Source organism: Xylocopa sonorina, chromosome 15, assembly GCF_050948175.1.
Source record: "Xylocopa sonorina isolate GNS202 chromosome 15, iyXylSono1_principal, whole genome shotgun sequence".
Lineage (NCBI taxonomy): Eukaryota > Metazoa > Arthropoda > Insecta > Hymenoptera > Apidae > Xylocopa > Xylocopa sonorina.
In genome coordinates, this window is record NC_135207.1 from 1,068,201 (window position 1) to 1,090,452 (window position 22,252).

At 35.9% G+C, this 22,252-nt stretch overlaps 3 protein-coding genes across 6 annotated transcripts in view; 1 reads left to right on the plus strand and 2 right to left on the minus strand.

Moving 5' to 3' along the window:
• The window catches only part of LOC143430606 (circadian clock-controlled protein daywake), a 210,144-nt gene that overhangs the window by 119,427 nt on the left and 68,465 nt on the right, over positions 1-22,252 (plus strand). The window lies entirely within an intron of this gene.
• Mrg15 (mortality factor 4-like) lies at positions 42-2,720 on the minus strand. The gene is made up of 6 exons (XM_076907193.1): positions 2,509-2,720; positions 2,248-2,365; positions 1,863-2,171; positions 1,584-1,796; positions 1,319-1,488; positions 42-572 (listed from the first exon to the last, which is right to left on the minus strand). Exons 1-6 carry the CDS (start codon positions 2,534-2,536, stop codon positions 400-402), a joined length of 1,011 nt encoding a protein of 336 aa, XP_076763308.1. The 5' UTR covers positions 2,537-2,720; the 3' UTR covers positions 42-399.
• LOC143430711 (transcription factor E2F3) lies at positions 10,308-21,875 on the minus strand. Of its 4 annotated transcripts, none has more exons than XM_076907096.1 (8): positions 21,358-21,875; positions 16,223-16,320; positions 15,980-16,137; positions 15,192-15,333; positions 14,899-15,112; positions 14,544-14,817; positions 13,501-13,861; positions 10,308-10,725 (listed from the first exon to the last, which is right to left on the minus strand). In XM_076907096.1, exons 2-8 carry the CDS (start codon positions 16,299-16,301, stop codon positions 10,601-10,603), a joined length of 1,353 nt encoding a protein of 450 aa, XP_076763211.1. In that variant the 5' UTR covers positions 16,302-16,320; positions 21,358-21,875; the 3' UTR covers positions 10,308-10,600. The 4 variants fall into 4 exon arrangements, with proteins under 4 accessions (XP_076763211.1, XP_076763209.1, XP_076763212.1 ...); XM_076907094.1 differs by lacking the exon at positions 21,358-21,875 and adding an exon at positions 20,459-20,873; XM_076907097.1 differs by lacking the exon at positions 21,358-21,875 and adding an exon at positions 19,502-19,615.

Sequence of the window (22,252 nt, forward strand, 5' to 3'; positions counted from 1 at the left end):
ATTAAAAATAAGGTATGCCGATGAAATTAAATATTCTTAAATATGTATAAAATTGTAATTAGATCGTAAGGTCACAATACATTATATTTACAATAAATAAAAAGTATCATTCGTTACTATTTCAGTTTAAACTAAATCATAGATATTGTTTCTGTACATTTAGTAAATTAGAAAGACAGATCAAACTCATAGTTTGGAAAAATTTCAAAGAATACTGAATATACAATTCAGGAAATATATAAACCTTTTACGATAACCTTTTATATTGAATGATTTCTAGTATTGTGTCAATGTATATATATATTTTTTTAAACAAATATTGCAGCTGCCGTGTTTAATAGTTAAAATCTGGTAATATTGCTTGATTTGTTTAAAAAGGAGCCAATCGTTCATACTAACTTAGGCGTATTTCCTGTGATAATCTGGTGGCGAGTCTGCGTAATCTTGTTGTAGATTAAAAAGTTCTGTGTTATTTTTCTGTAAGTATTGTAAAAAATCGTGAAAATGTGACAGTAACAGCTGTATGCTTCTTTCATCTAATGTAGTGTATGACAACATTCCTCCAAGTCTCACTGTAAAAATAATTTGACAAAATAATAACATTTTTAACAATTTATAATTGAAGAGTAGAAGCAAGTAACAATGAGAGTCCACTGTTATTAACATTCTTTTACAGCTTTCAAAATCATGTATCGTTAGAAAGAAAATCTAAGAAAGAAGGGTCAACTCCGATTGGAGTTTTTCCAAATGATTTTATTATATTGTACATATAACATAAAAAATAATCTTAATTATCTAGAAAAAAGAAAGAAAATCATCTATACAGCAGGACATCAGGTGGATTATCCACATCGTGAATCGAATTAAATATTAATGTTTAAACAAATTTAGTACACTAATGCAAATTAATTTTTCAAGGTCATTCAAATTCATTTGGATTTGTTTCAATTATTTCTGTTGTTCATACGTCAGAGCAAAGCGATCAAAACAAATTTTGTCTAAATCCGTGAAGCATAGGTTTTTGGTAATAATGGGATAATTTATTTTTATCAAGGTTATCACAGAAGGGAGACAGCTCTTATTTTTCTGTTCTATATGTGCAAAAAAATGATTAAAGAAAATTTCATTCAATTCGTTCGTTTCTCAAAATTATAATAGAATTGACAACGAATAATATGCGTAAGAAGATACAAAACTTTATTCTTTATTTGTGCCATTTCCAGAGAGTAACAGAGAGTAAGTAAAAAATGGACACTCATAGCTTTTCGTTCTGACTCTTCAATTATATTATAATAAAATATAAATATAAAATTAGTACCAAATAGCCTTAGCAAATGAAATGCACCATATAGTTGGCTGGGCAGTGTCTCAGGATTGTCATTCATAATTTGAATAAACTGTGGTCGTTCCCACTTATACAATAATTGTAAACCTAGTGAAATATTGAAATATTCACGAATACCTTTAGTTATTTCTAATGTACTTTCTCTGGAAAATAACATTTATAAATTGTCTTTAAATAAAAAGATATGTACTGTATAGTATAAGAAACGATTATATTAAAAATGTTTTGATATATATACCTGACTGAATCACTTTTCCCCAATGACTTTGATTCAACATAGTCATCCAAGATCTTGTCAACTGTATTTTTTACAGGCAACGCAGGTAATTTATGATGTTTCAATATTACTTCTGATTCATCTATAAGCACAAATTTCAACTCTTCCGGTATCTTAATTTTAACTTCTACTTTAGTAAGATATTCCTCCGTTTCACCAGATGGCTCTAGCCGGCTGCAATAAATTGTTAGTTAGGTTAAAATTCTGAGATAAATTCTATCAAGTCTCATTGGAACAAACCTGCGTTTTTTACGTGGAGCGTCTGAGGTTGGCTCGTGGGATGACGAAGGTGTCATGCTACTGCTAGTACCTTTGCTGAAACGATTAATACCTTTTTCGACAGTTGCGACAGGGGTACTCGATCTGCTATCAGCATCCTTTTCTCGTCCACCTTCGCTTCTGCGTCCTTGTGTTTTAGACGAAGTACTGCCCTTTTTGTTTTTCTGTGCAGATTGTTGATTCGAATGCGCTCTCTGAACCTCTCTTTGCCTTTGTACATTTGCCTCATTGTACTTGAGCACTCTGCTTTCCGGAACCCACTCGTCCCAACTGTTCAGATTACATTTACATTTTTATAATTTCAATGTTGTTACAAATATACAATGAAACAAAAACAAGAACATACTTCTTATTCCAGCCGGCATAATGAATGAAATATTTAATCTGTTTCTCTTTAGTAATGGAGGACTTTAGACATTTCGCTTCATAAATTAATGGCCCGTGAAAACATAACACTTTCTCCCCTACAAATTAGAATGTATTTATTGAAGATAATTTAATTGATAGCGAAGGAAACGTATGAGAATATTTATTATTCGCTAACAACTGAAATTTAAATGCACGCTGAAATTTCTGATGAAGTTGTATTAAAAATTAAATATCATACCTTCTTGAAATTTACACTTAGGTGGCATATTCGCGTCCTTTGAGTTGCTTATTTTGGCAGTTTCCTTTAGACTCGTCAGTTTTGAATAGCGCCGAAATTTGGGAGATCGCTCGATAATTCGCGCCAACGAAAAACAATTGATTCCCACCGACCAATTTAAAGCGGAACTTTGAAAGTAGCGTCTCGGCCTTTGTCTTGCATATTTATATGAAAAGGTCCGTTCACAGCGTGATATATCACGCTAGTGATAAAGCCTCGACGCTAGAGACTTTTTATTTGCACGATTATCGAGCTTGAACGAACGATGCTTGAATGGACAGCACATGTGCGTGGTTTAAATTTAAAATTTTATCACTATGTAAAGAACAGGAGAGGGATTAAGGCATCGGATGTGTTTTCTATGATAAAACAAGTATCGCGTATTGACTACAAATATCTGACATAACAACAGTTATATATTTTTTTTTTTTAAGCCAAATGTACAATCTGTGAAATGTACCACGGTTACCTATTACTTTATTCTAACCTATAATATATCGATACAAAGTACGAAAATAACCAATAATGTTATGGGCGTATATACATTATATTTAGACTTTATTCTTATATGTAACACCATAGGGTAATATGCAAAGGAAAACCACTAAAATATACGAAACATAAACAAACTACTCCCCTCCGGAGACGACGCGCGACTGGCAAATGCTCAACGACAGCGCGAAGATAACTAGTACTACAAACATTGCGCGTGCGCACTGCATTCGAAAGAAGGTAGTTAAATCTCTCATTAATGCTTTCATGTGTGTGTGTATATGTGTGTTTTTCCTATTTCTAACAAAATTATAATTGAAATAAGAATAAAAATTGTAGATTTAATTGTAGATTAAAATTACAAATTGTCCTACTTATGCAAAATAATAACGTATACGTATATATATGTTTATAACGATCCAAATCAAGTTTCGATTATTTATTCTCTCATATCGTAATACGTATTAAACGTACATAAAAAATATTCCTTCGACTACATTATTCGTCATTTTAAATACAGACATACAACTTATACACGCAAGTTTTATGAATGAATTTTCCGAGCAACTTAAATTTAAAATTCAAGTCGAGCAACGAACATTCAAACATTGAATAACAAAAGTGGTGTTTCGAGTAAATACACCCCCTCATTTTTATAACGAAATAAACGAAATATTATTTTATCGTACGAGGTTGGCATGAAGGTCATGAAAAATTAAAAAAAAAATCACATCTCCCTATGACGTTACACAAGATTATATTTTGTAACATCCTCTTCATCTTTTTCCTCTCCTTTTCACCGTATCTTTCGGCGGATCGTGCCCTTAAAGTATGACAAAATTCTCGTTCGTCATATCGATACATACATCGTCCAATTTTTTTTTTCTTCTCTTTCTAAAACAATCGATCAGAATCAATATTTTCTTTTTATTTTTATCATTATTTCTGAACAGTCTCTTAAATACATTCGTAGAAAAGTGTATTTGTGTATGTGTGTATACATTCGTATGCGTACTCGCGAACAGTGGTATTTAAAAAGACAGATGATGACGAAATAGAATCAAGTGGATATCGAGAGAATATCGGTGTATTTTTAATAACAACGCGTTCTTTTTACGTTTTCGTTTTAATTTAAATAATGAAATCGTTGTAGTTGCTTTCAAGAACAATAATGATAATAATAATAATAATAATAATAATAATAATAATAATAATTAATAATAATAATAATAATAATAATAATAATAATAGTAATAATAATAATAATTTATTTTCGATGCTTGATGCCGCGTGATTGCGTTAAGTAAAAATCATAAAAAGGCCCGCTAAACAAAAAAAGAAAATAAAATAAAGGCCCTGGTCATCCGTTGCAAAATACGAGAGGCGTTTTATTCGACAGACTGCCAGAAGCGGGCTAGAGGTTTCCAAAAATAATTGGATTTAACAAATGAAAACTGATAGATAGCTATCTCCGCGACAAGTTATTATAAAAAGATCCCGCTAAGTCTGAGACCGTTAGATAGAGATCGTTCGTAGTTACATTATTTTCTTCTTTTTCTTCTTCTTCATTACAGTGGAAGAATGTAAGAAATATATCTTTCAATAGAGTGAAGTTCGGAGCATTCATATAAATTTTGCCAGTGCTTTCTGCTACTTAAAATAGAATACTATACAGCAAGAAAATAAATGAATATTTTTGTTTTATAATTTTCGAATAACATGAATAGAATAGATTTCCCAAAGTTTTAATGGAGGAAAAATTCAATAACAATTGTAAATATTCTACTACGCAATGTAACATAAAAATCATAAATCTATTTGGAAAAGCTAACAAATTTTGTTTTAATGATAGAAATTAATTTGAGCAATAAGAAATTAAGAAATTATAACAAAAATATGAAAGGTGAAAGATGCGATATGATTCTTAGTTTTATCTAAAAGAGTATTATAATATCAAACAATGTATTCTGCTGTGCCCACGTATGTACACACGTATGCATCCGGCGAAATAACATTAGCGTGGACAATTATCTATTGCACTAAATTTTATATGAAAGAAAAATTAAAAAATGCATAATTAATCGAAATTTTATACGTCATGTGAAACAGATATCGCGTTCATTGAAGAAGAAAGTAATTAACATTCAAGAGGGTTAGTACCAAACTTGTATCGACAAAACTGGATCTTTGCGGATTTCCTGTAATATGAAATTCGAGTCTCATTTTATCGCTGATGAACAGACTGGCAAAATTTGTACTGCACAGGAAATTGTTCTGCACACGATAGTCGATTGTACCTTATTAAAAATCTCGCTTGTGCTCAGACTTTTACGAGATCTACGCAAACGTTCAGGTAGAAAATATCGTTAACTTCTCACTGGTGTGTCGGGACCGAAATCGAATCGTCGACCATCGAACACTCGTATCAATTTAATAAATCATCATTCAAACATCCAAACGTCCACTCGCACACATTCACGCGCTCTCCATTCTCCTTTCTCTTCTCCGCTTCCTGTATCTGTTTTTCTTCCCTTAATGCTTTCCCTCTCGTTGCACGATGCGTATGAAAAAAGCGCGATGCCACTAGTTTAATCGGAAAAATGAACGAAAAACAAAACTAATACAAACCTCTCTGTTACAGATAGGTATTGCGCTGGTTCGAATGTTGTGCACAATAACTGTCACGTGGTTTTCGTCTCGTTTTACTCGACGACCGAATACCTTAGTATTCGTAAAAATAAATACACGTAAACAAAAACAAAAACAAAAACATCTCGTTCGTCTTCATTTCATTTGTCGACATCGTTTAAAATAAGTTTTTATATTTAAAAAAAAAAAATAAAAAAAAAGTTCTTATGTAAATTTTTCACTGTGATCAGAAACCACTTATTATTCTGCACAACATTTGTTTGACTATAAAACATACGGTACTTATTACACATATATATATATATACATATATACAAATATATATGTGTATATATTTGTACGTATATATACATAATAAGCGAATTTATGAACTAACATTTTCCACGTGTAATGTTTCACTAATTAATTATTAATCGTAATTAAAACTAACTAATCGTTATTTTGTAAGAATCGCAATGAGGTTGTCCGCAGCATCCGGTTTCCCTTCCTATTATTCCATTTGTCCATCGGGGTCGTCACGTCCTTACAATTCTTTTTCTGCCTGTCTGTTGTGTATATATGCATATGTATATGTATACGTATACGTATATCTATATGTATATACATATACATATTTGTATAGTATGTAAATTATTTACAAGTTTCTTTTTGCAGAAGTAGTGTGTGATCATTATTGTGTAGGCACTATGGCTTTGGACGTACACTAAGTTGCACGTATATAGGGTACATCCTTAAGAGACTTCTAGTCGAGATAATTCTCCCCAGCGCGAGCTCGACTTCATCAGGAACAATTTATTCGTCGTCGATAGTCGTGTCTTAACGCGATACACGTCGCTGAAACGTCGATCGCCCTCGCGTATTAGAAGTCCAGTCGCACTGGCGCCAAATTTTCTTCGAGAGCCCCTTTTCATTTTCTTTAAATCAGCTCCAGAATAGCACTGTATCCTGAAAAGGAATCTTAGACGTTCCGATCGTTACGAGTTTTTTTTATTAAATATGCGTGCGCTTACATGCAACGATACGGCCTAAGATCTTCCGCATTTGCGATTATACTTCGGTCTTTTTCTGCCTGTTTTTCTTTTCCTATCGTACGCTCGAGTTCGTCCCCGCGTCTTCACTCGACATCGTCGAAGAAGCTAATCCAACACGTAGGATGGTCACTTGTAGCCGAATCGATCAATGTTTTCTTCGATGAGATCAGACTGTGGGATGACAATGTAAACGTGTACGTGTGTGTTTTCGTGTTCCTTGCGTGCCGCAGAATGTTCCTCATCCGTATCGACAGATAATTTCACTTGTTAGTCATTGGCTCGTAACGTATGGCATATGTCCAGTATACAAATACAGCGAGCATTTTACGACATTGGTTAACTCAAAATTAAATGTCTATCTATCGGTTAACAGTTTGTCAACAATTTTTATTTCAAATAATATAACGGACGCGTGCTTGGCGAATGATGATAAAAAAGTCAAATAAACCAAAACATGACACGGAATGTCCCGCTTATATGTAAATAGTATGAATATACGATTCAACGGAAGTGTTATTAAAAATTTATGTACACGCAGAAATAATTTTTTCGATAAATATCTTTAAACTATCAATATTTATTTCGGATTTAAATTTGAGCTGCAAATTGTGCAATTTAGTATTAATTTGAACTATGGGATACATCGTTTTCCCGTTGTAGCATAAAGTTAAAAGCAAAACAGAAAAGAAGTAATATGAAGCCTATTTCTTCTCACTCACTGGAATGCGGTAATTTTGAATTAACAAAATGCGTTTTTAATTAAAAACAATACCCAGATACTTGGCATTCTAATACACCTTGATTCAAATGGTAAAAATTTCGATTGAACAAGTTATATCAATTGTCATAGAAATGGAATTATATTTATTTGAAAAACATGCATAAAACGGACATTTCATATGTTACGATCTAATACTTTTCCTCTCTCTTCCTCTCGGTTTTCGTGTATCGAACTGTACAAATTTTATCCGTCCTCTATACGGAAAATTCGACCGATTACAAAAGTATACAGAATAAAAACTATGCTCTCCTGCCGCTCGCGTTTCATCTTCGTCTCTTTTTCATTTTTTGTCTTCCCACTTTTTTTTTACAAACGATATCCCCGTCGATAAAGCTTACTACACATCGATAGTCTCGATGATTATTTTTTTCAATAATTACAATGCGATCCTTCCGGGCAGCGGTCGTCTCGACCTAAACGCGCGATTTAAAGAAAAAGAAAAGGAAGAAGAAGAAGAAGAGTCAGTCAGTCCCAACGACGAGAGACGACAGCCATCCGGAAAATGTATTTGAAATTTTTGTTGTTTCTTCAATTACATATATCACGTCGATAGAAACATTATGCTAGGAGGGACTTTTTCTGTCGAAATTACTTTTGTTCTTGGCGCATGCTACCTGTCTTAGTTAATACAATTCTAGCACAACTTGATTGGTTAACCCTTTGCGAACGTTCAAAAAACCGTTCAGAACCCTGTTCAACGTTCATCAAAATTGTATACCTTTTTAATCGACACTCGTAGCGGAAAATGTGACAAAAATATATGAAACGAATAATAAATGAATAATAGAATAATAAAGAACTTTTTAATACATTTTTAAATATAGAAGTATAGTTTGAGAGGTAAGAAAAAAATAAATGCAGGAATTTAAAATTTAGGAATTGCAGTTGGCAGTTAAAAGATTAAAAGGAGGCAATAATAAAATGTTGAAAGCAACTGTTTAAAAATTAGTGCCAACAGGACTCATATCAAAGTTATAAGATGTATAGGGCGTCCTGTTATATATTAACTTTATTAAATTAATAATTTGTATCAAAAATGTCAATAATTTTCTGATAATAAAACGCATGGAGAATTATTACAACTGATTTTTTCATAATTTTGCATAGAAAATCGCAATTTCTTTCAGATTTCTCTAATAACTCGCTGATGCCAGGACAGAATCTAAACTAATTCAGTTGTATATCCTTATAAATAGAAAAATATTAAAAAGTTTTTTATTATCTTCTTATTTCATTACATTTTTATCGTAGAGAAAGTTTGTGCAATTTTCCAGGAAATAAAATCTAAAGATTCACGCCTTCTACCGACACTGTTTACCAGAATCAATTTTAACAGACCTATAACATAGCGCTCTTTACTTTCCAGTTAACGATTATACATAAACGCAAAGTCCATCAAAAATAAATTCTCACCGTTTCGCTGTATTCACCAAGCCATTGATACAGCAAGCTGGAAAAGCAATCTGACTATTTTGACCTCCTTAGCAGAAACATACAATTTATCCAATAGGGCATATACATTTACCGCTTCTAAATGGGATTCGAAAAAATGCTCGTTACAGAACGTAGTAAACTAACAAAATTTCTTTAAATTTAGTGTAAGAGAACCGGGACAGCAGAAGGGAAAGTGATAAAATTTTCTTAAGCGTAGAAAAATATTAGTTAAAAACAATTAACACCAGTTACATTCGAGACTTTTCAAAACTGCTAAAATTTGATAATCGAGAGTGACCTCTCGAATGCAAAGGGTTAACCTAAGGAGGTCATTGTTCTAATACCACCGATATGCCTTCGCAGAGCGGTCGATATCATCGAATTGTTTCGTCCTCAAAGGATTAACCAGAGAAAAGAAAACAAGGTAAAGCAAACATCGTAATTGTTCGTCGACACGAGTACAGTCTCTCATCTCTTTTTGAAATTCCAAAAATTCTCCTCCTCCGCTTCGCTTCCGCTCTAAGCCGTCCTCACGCATCACTTACATCATTTACAATATTATTACACATTGCACAAGAAAACGGCGCTGAAATTCCGCCAGGGCAGCTTGACAACGTATTATCCCCAGAAAGTCAATCGGCCACGACCGTATCAAGGCCGGAAGTACTCACCGCGCGCGCTCGCGTTAACCGTTGGCGTGATATGTTTTGTCCTCCGTGTTTGACGCATCGTTGCCCCCGCAGTGATCGAAAACTTTGAAAATACGAACACTATGCGCGGTTAATTTCGCAAGACCGTGCTAAACGTACCTTGAGATCGTCAGACATCTTCGACAAAATACTATTCGGTACTCGAGTAACCACGTCCTATCTAATATACTTTTCCAATGTTATTTACACAATATCCTCTGTCCTTTGTCACTTTCCTCACAGAACCAACAGCCGCGTTTAAAGAAATAACAGAAAGATCAGAAACGCGTCGATATTCACTGAGAAAGTATATTTGCTAGCGTATACGAAACATAATTGTCGAATTGTTCCTGCGCCTATTGTCCCAATGGAGCAACCGACAGAGTGTTGTACAGAGTGTACAGGGTATACGGTACTTGTAGAAAATTTTCAAAGTCGACGGCTGAATCTATGTAACAAAATAAGACGGAAACCACGAATAGCAGAATTACGTTTAAAGCGTTGTTTTCGAGAATGACGAACTTGAAATTTTGTGGAACATGCGTAAACTGGCGTGCGCCTACGTGCAACCATAATCGACTTTTGTTCCACGCGTTGCACCGACGCGTATTTCTTGAATTTGGGAAGCTGCTCTTCTCAGAAACACAAATTTGAAAGTAATTCTGTTACTCTTGATTTTCGTGTTACTTTGAGACGTAGGATCAATCGTGAAGATTTCTACCAACGGTAGCGGAATACCCTGTGCACTACGTTCGAGTGGTCGTTCCATTGGATGCAGATTACGAAAACTGCCAATCGATATTACACGAAAACGATCGTATTATTGAATTAACCGAAAAAGTGTTCTCTATCCGTTCGGATACTAGGGAGGCGAACTCAGAGTAGTAGCCGTAAAAAAGACAGGGGTTGTGTGTGTATGTGTGTGTGTGTGTGTGTGTGCTGTGTGTCACGACGACGACGATTAGGATGATATCCGTTTAGAATTTGAAATCAAAGAGATCCGAAAGCCCCTCTTCCGTGCCTAACGAGAATGAATAGTCGCTTTCAGAAAGAGGCGGTTCCAGGGACAGCAGGTGTTCTCCGAAATCGAGAATACTTAGATCTGCAACAAAAGAGAGAGACAATGCTGGGCTTGTCCTTTCTCACTGAGCACCTCCGTTTTCAGACTCCACTTAATTATTTTTCTCGTAGCTTGCTATTTTTGAAAAACGTTTCGAGAGCCAACTATTTTTGAAAATTGTTAGAGGATATCCATGTAGTTCACTCCTCTTGGCGGAGGTTTATTGAATCGCGTTACGAAGGAAGAAACCAATACAATCTGATAGAAAAATCATTTTAGATTTATCATTTTAATCAATTTTAGACTGTTGCTATGAACGGAAATGCAATATCAATCATTAAGTATTGTTGATTCTAAGTAACATTTGCGAACATATATATTTCATATAAAAAAAGGAAATAGAAATTTCAAATTAATAAAATTTCGTATTTAATTATATTCGAGGAAAGAGATAACTTTATTAAATGAAATAATTCTTTTTTCATTAAAAAAAATTAAGATATGTGAACATTAATTGTGGTTATATCTTGAGTTTTTCATTTTTATATAACCTGGTTTCCTTCTACGAAACGCAATCAGATTTATTAATGAGGATGCAATTATTTAATTTCAGTATTAACTTTTTGAGTGCTGTGATTACATACGTGTGATCGATTTCTGAATTTTTGATCTCTCGAAATAGCACAAGTGATTGATATAAAGCATTAAGTAACTGTCAATTAAAAGTTATTGCAATAAATTTAGAAACTAGTGATACCGATATTAAAGGAACAATATGAATGCATTATCTGGAAAATAAATGAGATTAATAAGTCTGAAGAAAATTTAATATTTAAGAAATTAATTGGTGACTCTCAAAATGTTTACACTGAATTTTTGTTAGTTACCTATTATTCGTTTACGATTTATTTAACACATTCTACTATCTAAAATGTTCGATTATTTCGTTAAAACCAGAAATGCAGAACAGTCAAATTCCTATATAAAATTATGAAGGATTATTGTTAAAAATTTTCTTATTTTTGCTCATAAAAATTATCGGTTTAGTAAACATATTGGTTCCAAAAGTAAGCCATTCTAAGATAAAGTTGATTGAAATAATCTGTCCTCCTGAGAGAATATGGAATGAAAGGCAACAAACAAAAAAAAGAAGAGAAAGAGAAAACAAAGGGACGAAAGGAGAAAGACATGCGCGCACACAATTACATCGAAATACAAATAAGCGAATAATTATTTAGTCCATGAAACGTACCTTCGCGCGGCACGAGCTTTGCTGTTTGAAACCGTTACCTAACTAGAACTCTGCCTGTGATGTGATTTTAATATCATTTAACACACAAGTCACAGCCAGAGCTCCATCAGGGTACGGCTATCCGCCATTGTCGAAAAGGTAGAGGACCAAGGGGGAAAATACAGCTCGAGTTAATGGAACGTCCAGGGGCAACAGGAAATTGACTCTTGCCATGTTTCTCAGCCAAAGGAATTACTTTGACGTTATGGAATTTATTAGCGGCATGCAGAACGTGTCTTTCGTGTTTCTTTCTTGATGTATATATATACATGTTTTAACAATTTCCGAGCTTCCAATAGGCATATCCGCAATCTGTTCTACGCTAATGAGCTTGTTATTGGATACACGCTTAATGATAAGAGTTAAAAAATAAAATTATTCAAATATTAGTTAATATAAATATTATGGTTGCATTTGCATATGTTATGGTATAGCTGAGGTAATTTCGAATCTTTGGTGTGTAAATCGATATAAAATGAAAATATTAAGTTAGCTGCTTTACTCGTGTATATTTTTTTCTACTCTTGTATATTCATGTAATAAATATTTTTAATACTCTCGTATATATTTTTTACTACGATAAAAAATATATACCACACCCTTCAATCTATTTTTCCTAAAAAAGGAAACTGGAAATTTGGTCGTAGCTCGGAAAAGATTAACAAAATAATAATGTTAGTGAAAGTAAGGTGTTTATTTGTATTTGTGCAAAAAAACGTCCTTTCATCTGATAAATCTTGAAGAAGTGTATTAAAAAAGCATTTATTAAAAAAAAAGTAAGATAAAAGTAACTGAAATACACATTTGTAGTAAAGAAAAAAAAAAGAGAGAGAGAAAATTGAGATTAAAGAAGTGCAAAAGATAGCAATCAAATAAAATAAAGCAAAAATTTAAATAATCAAAACCTTTTGTTACATTTAAATATTAATATAGGGTTAGAGAGTAGCAAACTTAAAGAAGAATTCAAAACATGACGTAAAAGGTGAAAACAAACTCAAAATATACAATTCCATAAAATCAATTATTATAATATAGCTTTTATCATTTTTGTTTTGACATCGAGCATTGTATTCACCTTACTGCGTCTCGTGCCCAGCATTCGTATTGAAATATTGTATATACGAGCCACTCAGTAGCCAAATTGATCAAATCCATTTTCCGCCCATTTCTCAAATTGTAAAATAATAATAGAGCATACAATAACGAGTGCTTAAATTTGCGCATATCAAACAATTAACTTTCACAGAATCGATCAGTTCGTTCTCTGAGCGATTCATATATTAAAAAAGCGTACATGCAAAAAGCAGCACAAGAAAAATAAGTAAAAATTATTAACACAACGAAAGCGTTAAAATTAATATCGCATGAGGATACACTAATTTTCACTGTTACATTAACTATTAAATTCTACTTTTTCAAAGACATTCGCAAATCTTAATTAAGAATGTGAAAAATGAATGAAAAAAGAGAAAAGATAACAAGTAAATCATAATGAATCCTAATCTAGAATATATACGCGATCCTACCTGGAGTGCTAATTTGATCCTCCGTTTGGAGTTGGAATTTGCCACCGCCCATTGGTCCGTAATCGTCAGATTCGCACAAAAGGGCGTCCCTCATGCCTGCTAAACTGGTAATTGTTGATATAACCGGTGTACACAAACGAGTATTCAACGAATTCTCGACAGAAGGTACTGGTTCGACCCGGACCCCGCTTCCTCCGTTGGCCAGCAGCTCGGGAGGTAGACAGGGTATTTCGGATTCGTTTGACGAAGGCACAGGTTGCGTCGTCGTGTAACCGGGATTGGGAGACGTTTTAACTGTAGGATCGTCAGGACAAAGGAACACCTCTATTTCACCATGAGATGACCTCATATGCATTTGAAGCTGTAATCACACGAGCAATGTAATGAATAGATGAGAAAAATGAAAACGATTTCAACGCATTATTATGCATTATTAGATTGTGGATATTTACGCGAATGCATAATCGGATAATTTATTCACACGAAAGGCACAAGTTAAATAGAACTCTCTTCTTGTAAATACTATTTAGCCTGTCTATCTTAGATTCGTTACATATTATTGTATATTATGCATATTTTTTGTATTTCTTTATACACTTAAATTTCCTATATAATTCTAATCTATTGCTATTTTTCCTAAACGTTTCTTTGAAACTGTATAAAAATTTTAAGAATCTTTTTAATATACAGGAAAGGATAAGAAAAGAATATATTTCAGATTAAGTAATGGATTCATTTTTGAATTATATTATTATTTAATTTAAAAAAATAATGAATTTTCATTAATTTCTCTAATTTACAGTTACGTTATTTAAGCTGTAATAGAAAATATTAGTTACACTTGTGCTGTGCTCAACAGTTTCAAAAGTGAATCATATTCAAACGATAAATAAAAATTAAGATATGCCGCCGTCAATAGATTTAATAATAATATTTAACAATAATAAAGATAAATTTTAAATTTCCTTTACACATTTTAATTTATCGAAAGACGTAATATGCTAATTTGAAATAATTTTAAAAAATTAAATATAGATATTTACCTTTTGTTGGCCAAGATTATTGATAGGTTGTGGAACATGAAGAGTGGCTTCTGGTGGAGCTTTTACCGCCATTATAGCCTGGTCTTTGTACATTGGGACAGAACGTAAATCGTGATACGTTACATAAGCGTATTGTCTGTCTGCGCAGAGTTCTCTAAGGTTTTTGTCTGCACCATGAATCAATCGATCCAACGTGTTTTCCTTAGCTTCTAAGTCTGCCACCTCCCTTCTGAGATCTGCAATATCGTTCCTATCGTTTGGTAACTGGCCACCTCTGCAAAATGCAATAACTGATTTTAACCACAGAAGCTTAGACATATAATTGTTTAATTGCTAAACGCTGAACATAACGTACTTCCATTGTATATTGTTTTTACTTTTCTTCTCCAATATACCTATGCCTTCCAACACGTTCGTAATATCGTATATACGACGTTTCTGTACCTCTAACTTTTCAGACGCTACGTTTAAATCTACAACACCATCCTGACTGTTCTCAACTAAGTTTATGAACTTTTTCGTAAGTAAGCTCAGTGATGTATCATACCGCGTCCTTTCTACTGTTTTACCTGCAACGAAGGTAATATTTCTTTTCTACGATGATTCAAACGATTGTATTTCGAGAGGAAGGGAAAAGTACGAATTTACTTTTTGTTGGTGTGTGGCCAGCCAGAGAACTTGAACCAGATCTCCTGCGTTTACCTCTAGGAGCCTTAAAGGCGGATTGGCTGGGACCTGTGGTTCCCATCTCCAAATTCAGTCTTCGTTTCACCGCCTGAACTGATATTTGCTACGAAAACACGACAGAAAAAAAAAACATTAATATAATTATCCAATTATTTCTAATGCTACTTTTGCTACAATACCATACGTGATTGACTCCTAAGATAGAAGGTTGTAGATCAAAAATCGATTATCAATTGTTTCATGGTTTGAAAATTGTTGTAAGTATGAAGCTACTTGCGACAATACCGTTCTTTTGACTTTTATTTTTAGGTAAAATAATAATAAACCTGAAATACGTTATTTTTTTTTTTTTTTAGAAAGTTATTTGATCCATAAACCCTCATTCTTTAAACCAGGTCACATGTATGAGTTTCGAAAAACTGTCTATTATACGCTATGAATTTATTTATATACTCGCGTAGAATCATTCAATTGCACGTTATGAAAGACGTGCAATCGTCACTATCGTCGTTCTTGTGTCTAAGATAAAAATAAAAGCAATAGCAGCAAACTGTATCTTGTACTTCATGCTTTATAAATGTTTACTATCCCAGTTTTCCTTTACACATTTTAATTTTAGAACTATTTTTGGATTATATAAATATTGCTAGTCAAAACTAATATTTTTGTATCTATTAACAAATTTTGCAAATAATATTTTAACTTTTACAAGGGGATAATGATGTAAATGTAAATACAATACTATTTACTTCAGTTCGTGGTGGTGGTTGTGTAGGTTTCCTTGTCACTTGATAACAAGGTGTTTGTCCATACTGGTGGTCTTGAAGATGTGGACTTGGCGTTTCTTCTGCCACTTTTTGTGCTTGTACCTCATCCAACGAGCCATCGTCCAAAAATTCTGTCTTTACTAAAAGCAATAATTTATACATAAACAAATGTAGAAAAGGAAATAGAAAAGTTATAATATATATACTATCAATTTTAATACATACACAACTTGGTGTCCACCATGTCCGGTGTGACAGGCCTGGCAGGATCTTCCAAGACTACTTGTCTCCTTACTCGAGGCATTTCTATTGTTTACAAGAATCTGTAACAATTATGAGAAAAAGCTATAAAATTATAAAGTTATAAAACAGTAAGCTAATGATGTAAGTCTTAGGGTGTGTAATATCAAGAATGATAACGCTCAAGATAAATCAGATAACAATTTTTTTCAAACATTTTCTGTCAAGCATTTTAAATATCACAAAAATACTTGGTATGTACTCGGGAAGAAAGATAAGGTTTACACTAGGATATGTTAGAACATGTGGCAATTATAGTTAATATGTAACAATTATACTTAAAATATGTCAAAAAGGTATGCATATTCTGTTACAGATGATCTACGAAATACAAATTTCTGATAGCAAACTAGAAAAACAAATTTGTTCATTTGTTCTATTACTTGCGCACATATATTAAAAATATTTATTTACTTTGTATTAAGATAAGTTTGAATGAAAATGACAATTATTGAAGGAAATAATTGTTCAAAACGTTCTACCATCGCATGTAAATATCAGGATACGTAATGGAAAAATGTACAGAAATTAAATATTATTTAATATATATTGCTTTGAAATAATGTGAATATATATTTTTTGCACATATATACACTTTTAAACCAGTAAAACTAAAAAATATCCAAGAGAGATATTCCATAAATTTTCCAATAGAAACATATATAAAGTATATAAGTTTTTGTATAAATTTATTAATTATTACAAAATATATAAAGATACATTCACAAAGCAACATTTTTTACTTCACGTTTAAATAACTATCTCTACTTACTGTTGGCATAATTTCTTTTTTCTCAATATTGCTAGATTCGTATAATTTAACATAAACATTAACTGTAATAACGCGATTTATAAATATCTTTTCTCCAATTGAAATTAATAAAATCGGTGTCGAGGTTTCCCTGAAAACGTGTCATACACTACGGGCATCGTCCATAAAGGTTAATAAGTGTACACATATTACAACGAGCACGTATTTTTCATTATATATCGTCAATCGCAGAGAAATTGTTTGTTACCCTGTACGTGTCACTGTTCAACAGCTGATTTAATAAACATTTGAACTTGAAAACAGGCAATTAAACATAGAGATCGAAATGTAATATTTTAATACCTTGTTAACCTTCTCGACGGTTATATATGTTTATCAAAAATATATCATTCATATGTGAAAATTATTGACACCAAGGTGCGCGGATCCCTTTGAAATTTCTAACGACGGTCCCTTCATCTTCGGATATTCCTCAGTGCTACCCATTTCTCCGAGTATATTTTATTCGGCCGCGATAACACGTTTAAGGAGAAGCGACTTTTTAGATGCATATCAAAGAACAGACAGCATACGAGAGAAGCTTTTTGTTCTTGGATCAAGCAACATTGGTAGATCCTAATAATAGAACTCGTATTCCAAAGAACTTCGGGTTTGTCTTTCCGGAGGAAATGACAGACCTTTATGTTAAAATAAAAAAAGACGGAAAACGACTGCGCGATCATAGACTGAGAAATCAATTTATTATAACTCATGTGGATCGTGAATTCTAAGCCAATAAATTGTCGAGCGATTTATTCGGTATAGCTGCAAACATTACCTTCCATTTGTTCATTCAAATTTAGTTTATTCCATCGTGCGTATTTTAACGTCTCTCTTTCCCTTTCTTTCCTTTAAACACTAATGTTTTGAAATGGATAAGAACATTTTTTGTTGATTTTTGTGATGTTTCGAATATAATCATGCGTGAAAAATAATCGTTTTATGGAATGACATGACGGAAGTGGTTGACCAAACGGGAAAGTGACAGTTTCGTGATTACTGAACATCTACGGGTGTACTGCAGCAGTAAGTTTTAAGAAACATCAAAGTAGAAATAAACAAGAAAATTAGAACAGATGTTTTCCGTCGGATGATTCTTATATTTGACTTTTTCCGATTTGCAAAATATCTATCTCACGGATAACTTTTGGAGAAACTTTAAAATACGACTACATAGAACTTTGATGATTAATCTTTGAATTTCCAACGTATCGCATTGAAATTACTTTACAAAGAAATATAAAAAAAGAACGAGTACAGCGATCTAACTTTGCGATATTACTTAAGATTGGTAACAAAGATTATTCTAATCAAGAATACATTACATTAATATATTAATAGTGTAAGATACAAAGAAGAAATAGTGTCCCCATTTTCAATTCTTGAAATTCATGAACACTATGCATGCAATTTAATTGCAGGACACCGTTTCTAAAGTCTTGTTTATTTAACACGATTAACCGTTATTAACCGAAACATGGATTTCAAATAAATAGAATCCTCTATCAATATTCAAAGTCTTGACTCGGAAGAAATTCCCTAGAGCCTGTACCATTTTATTATCCGTCTGCACCAATCGGAGGAATCGACGTTTCGTCGCGTTTATATTAAAACTGTAATGAGGGAAAACAAGGTGGTCGTGAGACAGTAGAGAAAATCCATCCTAAGGTCTCGGTTTTGAAAAGAGGTACGTTACGCGCCTGGGCGGGTGGAGACACCCACGGTGCGGATGCGTATGAGAATTTTCGAAAAAAAGAGCAAGCGTCCCGAGAATACGAGGCGGCAAACGTTCCGGGTGTGGTTTAAAGAGGCACGCCGCAGGATCGTCGTGTTACAGCAGCCTTGCTGTATAAACAGTTTTAGAAGCAAAACTTTTGGTTGAACTGCGTGGTCGTCTCAATTTTGGCCTGTTTGGCCGGGTACACACCATAGAACACGATGCGTACGATGAGAGTTCGCTAGGCCAATAGCACGGTAAAGCGCATTCGAAGGTTGGGAGCAATGCACGATGCGGAGGCATTGATTGGTAGGATGTTATCTCGAAGATAAAGCCCAACTAGTATAACTTGCGTCGACGGCATTGGACGTAGAACTACCCTAGCCCATCGATTGGTAGAAGCGTGCTCTTTAAAACGCGAACGTTACACCGACCTTTAGGGATAACTATGCGATAAAACGAATGCTCTTCAGGCAAGATTCTTTCGTATTTTTCTTCGTGTGTTATTTGTATTTTGATCGTTTTCTAGTCTCATCGAGCATTCTGTTTCAGATCCAGCCAGTTTGCAATGCACAGAAACAGGAAATACTGCAAAAGCATCGAGTGGATTGAGTAGAAATAAACGAAGCATGCCTCGTGTGCACGAGGCTTCAGGTCCCAGATGTTAGCGACAAACCTCACTGTGTCCCCCTTTTTTTCCACTCTTCCGCTCGTGGAAACCGCACAGGTCGCAAGGTCTATCGACGAGACCCGAATAATCGTTCCCTTTCTCTTATCATTGCGAAGTGAAAAACGTGCATGCATCAGCATGTCCGTCTGACACTGTACATAGAGAGAAAGAGAGGGAGAGAGTGACCGCGATCAGCTGTTAACGGTGATCGAAGGTGTATAGGTTGTTTTTTGTCAGAGCTTTTTCATTCCTCTGTCTCAATCGTCACGTGAAACGTTCGACCACGACGAAACAACAAACGAATTGCGATTTTATTGAACACGTTGATGCGTAGTCGCGAATAATCCGCATGCCACGCATCGAAGCGACCATGCATACGAGAGCGAGTGAGCGAGCGAGCGAGCGAGCGAGCGCGAACGGTCGGACAACGAGGGAGCGCGATTATGCGAGCGCGCGACGCACACACACCACCACTCCTCGAATACGCACACATCGAAACGGCACAGTTCGCACGCAATACGTAGAGCCGTTTAAAGAGCCAAGCCGGGACTAGAGTATCCCTAGTTAGGCGTGCTACCGGCACGGTCATGAGGGAACCTAGAATCGGTGCACGCTTTCGCGATTGATCGCAGAAGAGATGCCAGGCGACTTTCGACGCACCAAATCGGTTGCGCTCGAAATAACGGCCCGTTCTTTTTCATATTTTCCCCCCCACCCCCCTCCTTTTCTTTCTTTCTGTTTATGCGCTCCACTAAGCATATCTTTCGTACGATTGCGAGAGGAGGAAAACACGCTTCATTTTCGAACAAGGGGATACGAGTTCTGTGGTTGTTTCGAAACAACTGCTAAACTATCCCCACCCCCCTCCCCCCTCCCGCGTAAAGACGCACAGAATTTGGTACACCGGTCGAGATAAACGAACATCGAAACAAACGGGCATTCACGCGTGTTTATTCCACTTACTTGGCTCTCGAGCGTGCGGTAGAAACCGCACACACAGTATTTCGAGACGGAGGCCCACGCTCTCTTCCGGGAGGTTCAGCTAGCACACGGCGCGGCGCGTGTCACAGCGCCGACGAGCGAGGCATACCCGTGCCTCCTCGATGGCAAATACGTCGCCGTCGCCGTCGTGGTCGTGGTCGTTGTCGTCGCGTTGCCGATATTTCTAGATGCGATTCTCACTGTGTCCCTGTCGATGACAGGACCGGGGAAACGTGCGCCCGGGAGACGACGATGACAACGAGGCGTTCTAAACCCGGTCTCCCGAGGCTAACTCGTGCCACACGAATGTTGCTTCTGCTTTTCGCTCCGATGTATCATGCACACACTTCGTACATACGATTTACTACTCCCTCGCCCTCGCTCGTTTTCTCTCCCTATCTGTCCTTCTTTTACAGCTTATAGCCGTTGTCGTCGTCCTCGTCGTAGTCGTAGTAGTTGCGTGGCCTTTATTTCTCTTTTCTCTCTCGTTCTGTCCCTCTCTCTCTCTCTCTCTCGCTCTCTTTTTCTCTCGCTCTCTCTCTCTCTCTCTCTCTCTCTCGCTCGCTCGCTCTCTGTTCCTTTCTCTCTCCCTCGTTCTCTTTCACGCTCGTTTTTCCATGTATCTGTTTCGCTCCGTCTCTTTACCGCACTGATGCGGTGTCCATTTTCTGCGGGGCCGATCTCGGCAATAGGAACAGACAGCCAAAGCAGCAGGCAGCACCAGCAGTAGAGTTGGGGGCCCGAAATAATCGTGCGCAAAGGGCCGGTGTCGTTCGTTCGTACGAGGTGTTTTTCAGCTACCAAGGAATGTATGGGCTATAAAGTTCACGATAAGCCCCGCCTCGACATGATCGGTCGTGCCACCGGCGAGGAAAACGAACCTTTTCTGTCGGGGTGTCGCGCGCGCACACGAGGCCGGCTCGTGAGCTGGGCGATTGGATGGACAGGACAGGGCTGGCTGGCTGGCTGGCTGGCGCGCTGGCAACTGTGGCTCGGGCTACGAAGCAGATAGATCCGCCTGTGCCGGTAGTAGTAACGCCGAACCGCGTGTTTGTGGGCTCTCGCAGCGCCCAGTTTAACACCGTGTTAGTGGGCTTCCACTAGTGCCACTGATACGTTCTTGAACGCGTTCCTGTCACGGTGGTAGTACGTGCTTAGACGGCTGTCATGTGTCGGTGCGTTCGTGGACGCGCGCCTATAACGTACCGGCGCACCGGCCATCTGCCGGTCGCACACAGGAGTCGAGTACGCGCGCCAAAACCGTCACTTGGCTTTTCTTCGTAAACCACCACGCCGCCAGCTATCGTAGATATCCGAAAAAGTTCCTAGACCGTGTCACCTTTCCTTATTTTTCCGTTATTTCCCACGGGATCGCTTACGTTCGCACGTTTCCCGAATTCATCGACACGATAACGGGCTTGCGAATATTCGTGTCAATGTTTATTTGTATCTGTTGGGGTTAGATGATTCACAGTCGGGTACACGATGTTATGCTTTTCCAATATCGCGTGTCACGATCGTCGTGAAACGGGAACTGAAAGAGAATAGCCACGAATCCACAAGATGCACAGATCTTTCACGAGCACAACGAGCACACGCGCCAAAACTGTCCCTCGCGTTTTCCACGAAACTGCCACGCAAGCTCCGGCGTGTAGGTGAAAAATCCCTATATCCCGAGTTTCCCGAGATATGTTCGCGCTCGATGCATCGGTTATTTACTCCTGACAGCTTCAAATGCCACGATAGATCGTCTTTATAAATTATTACCGTGTCCAT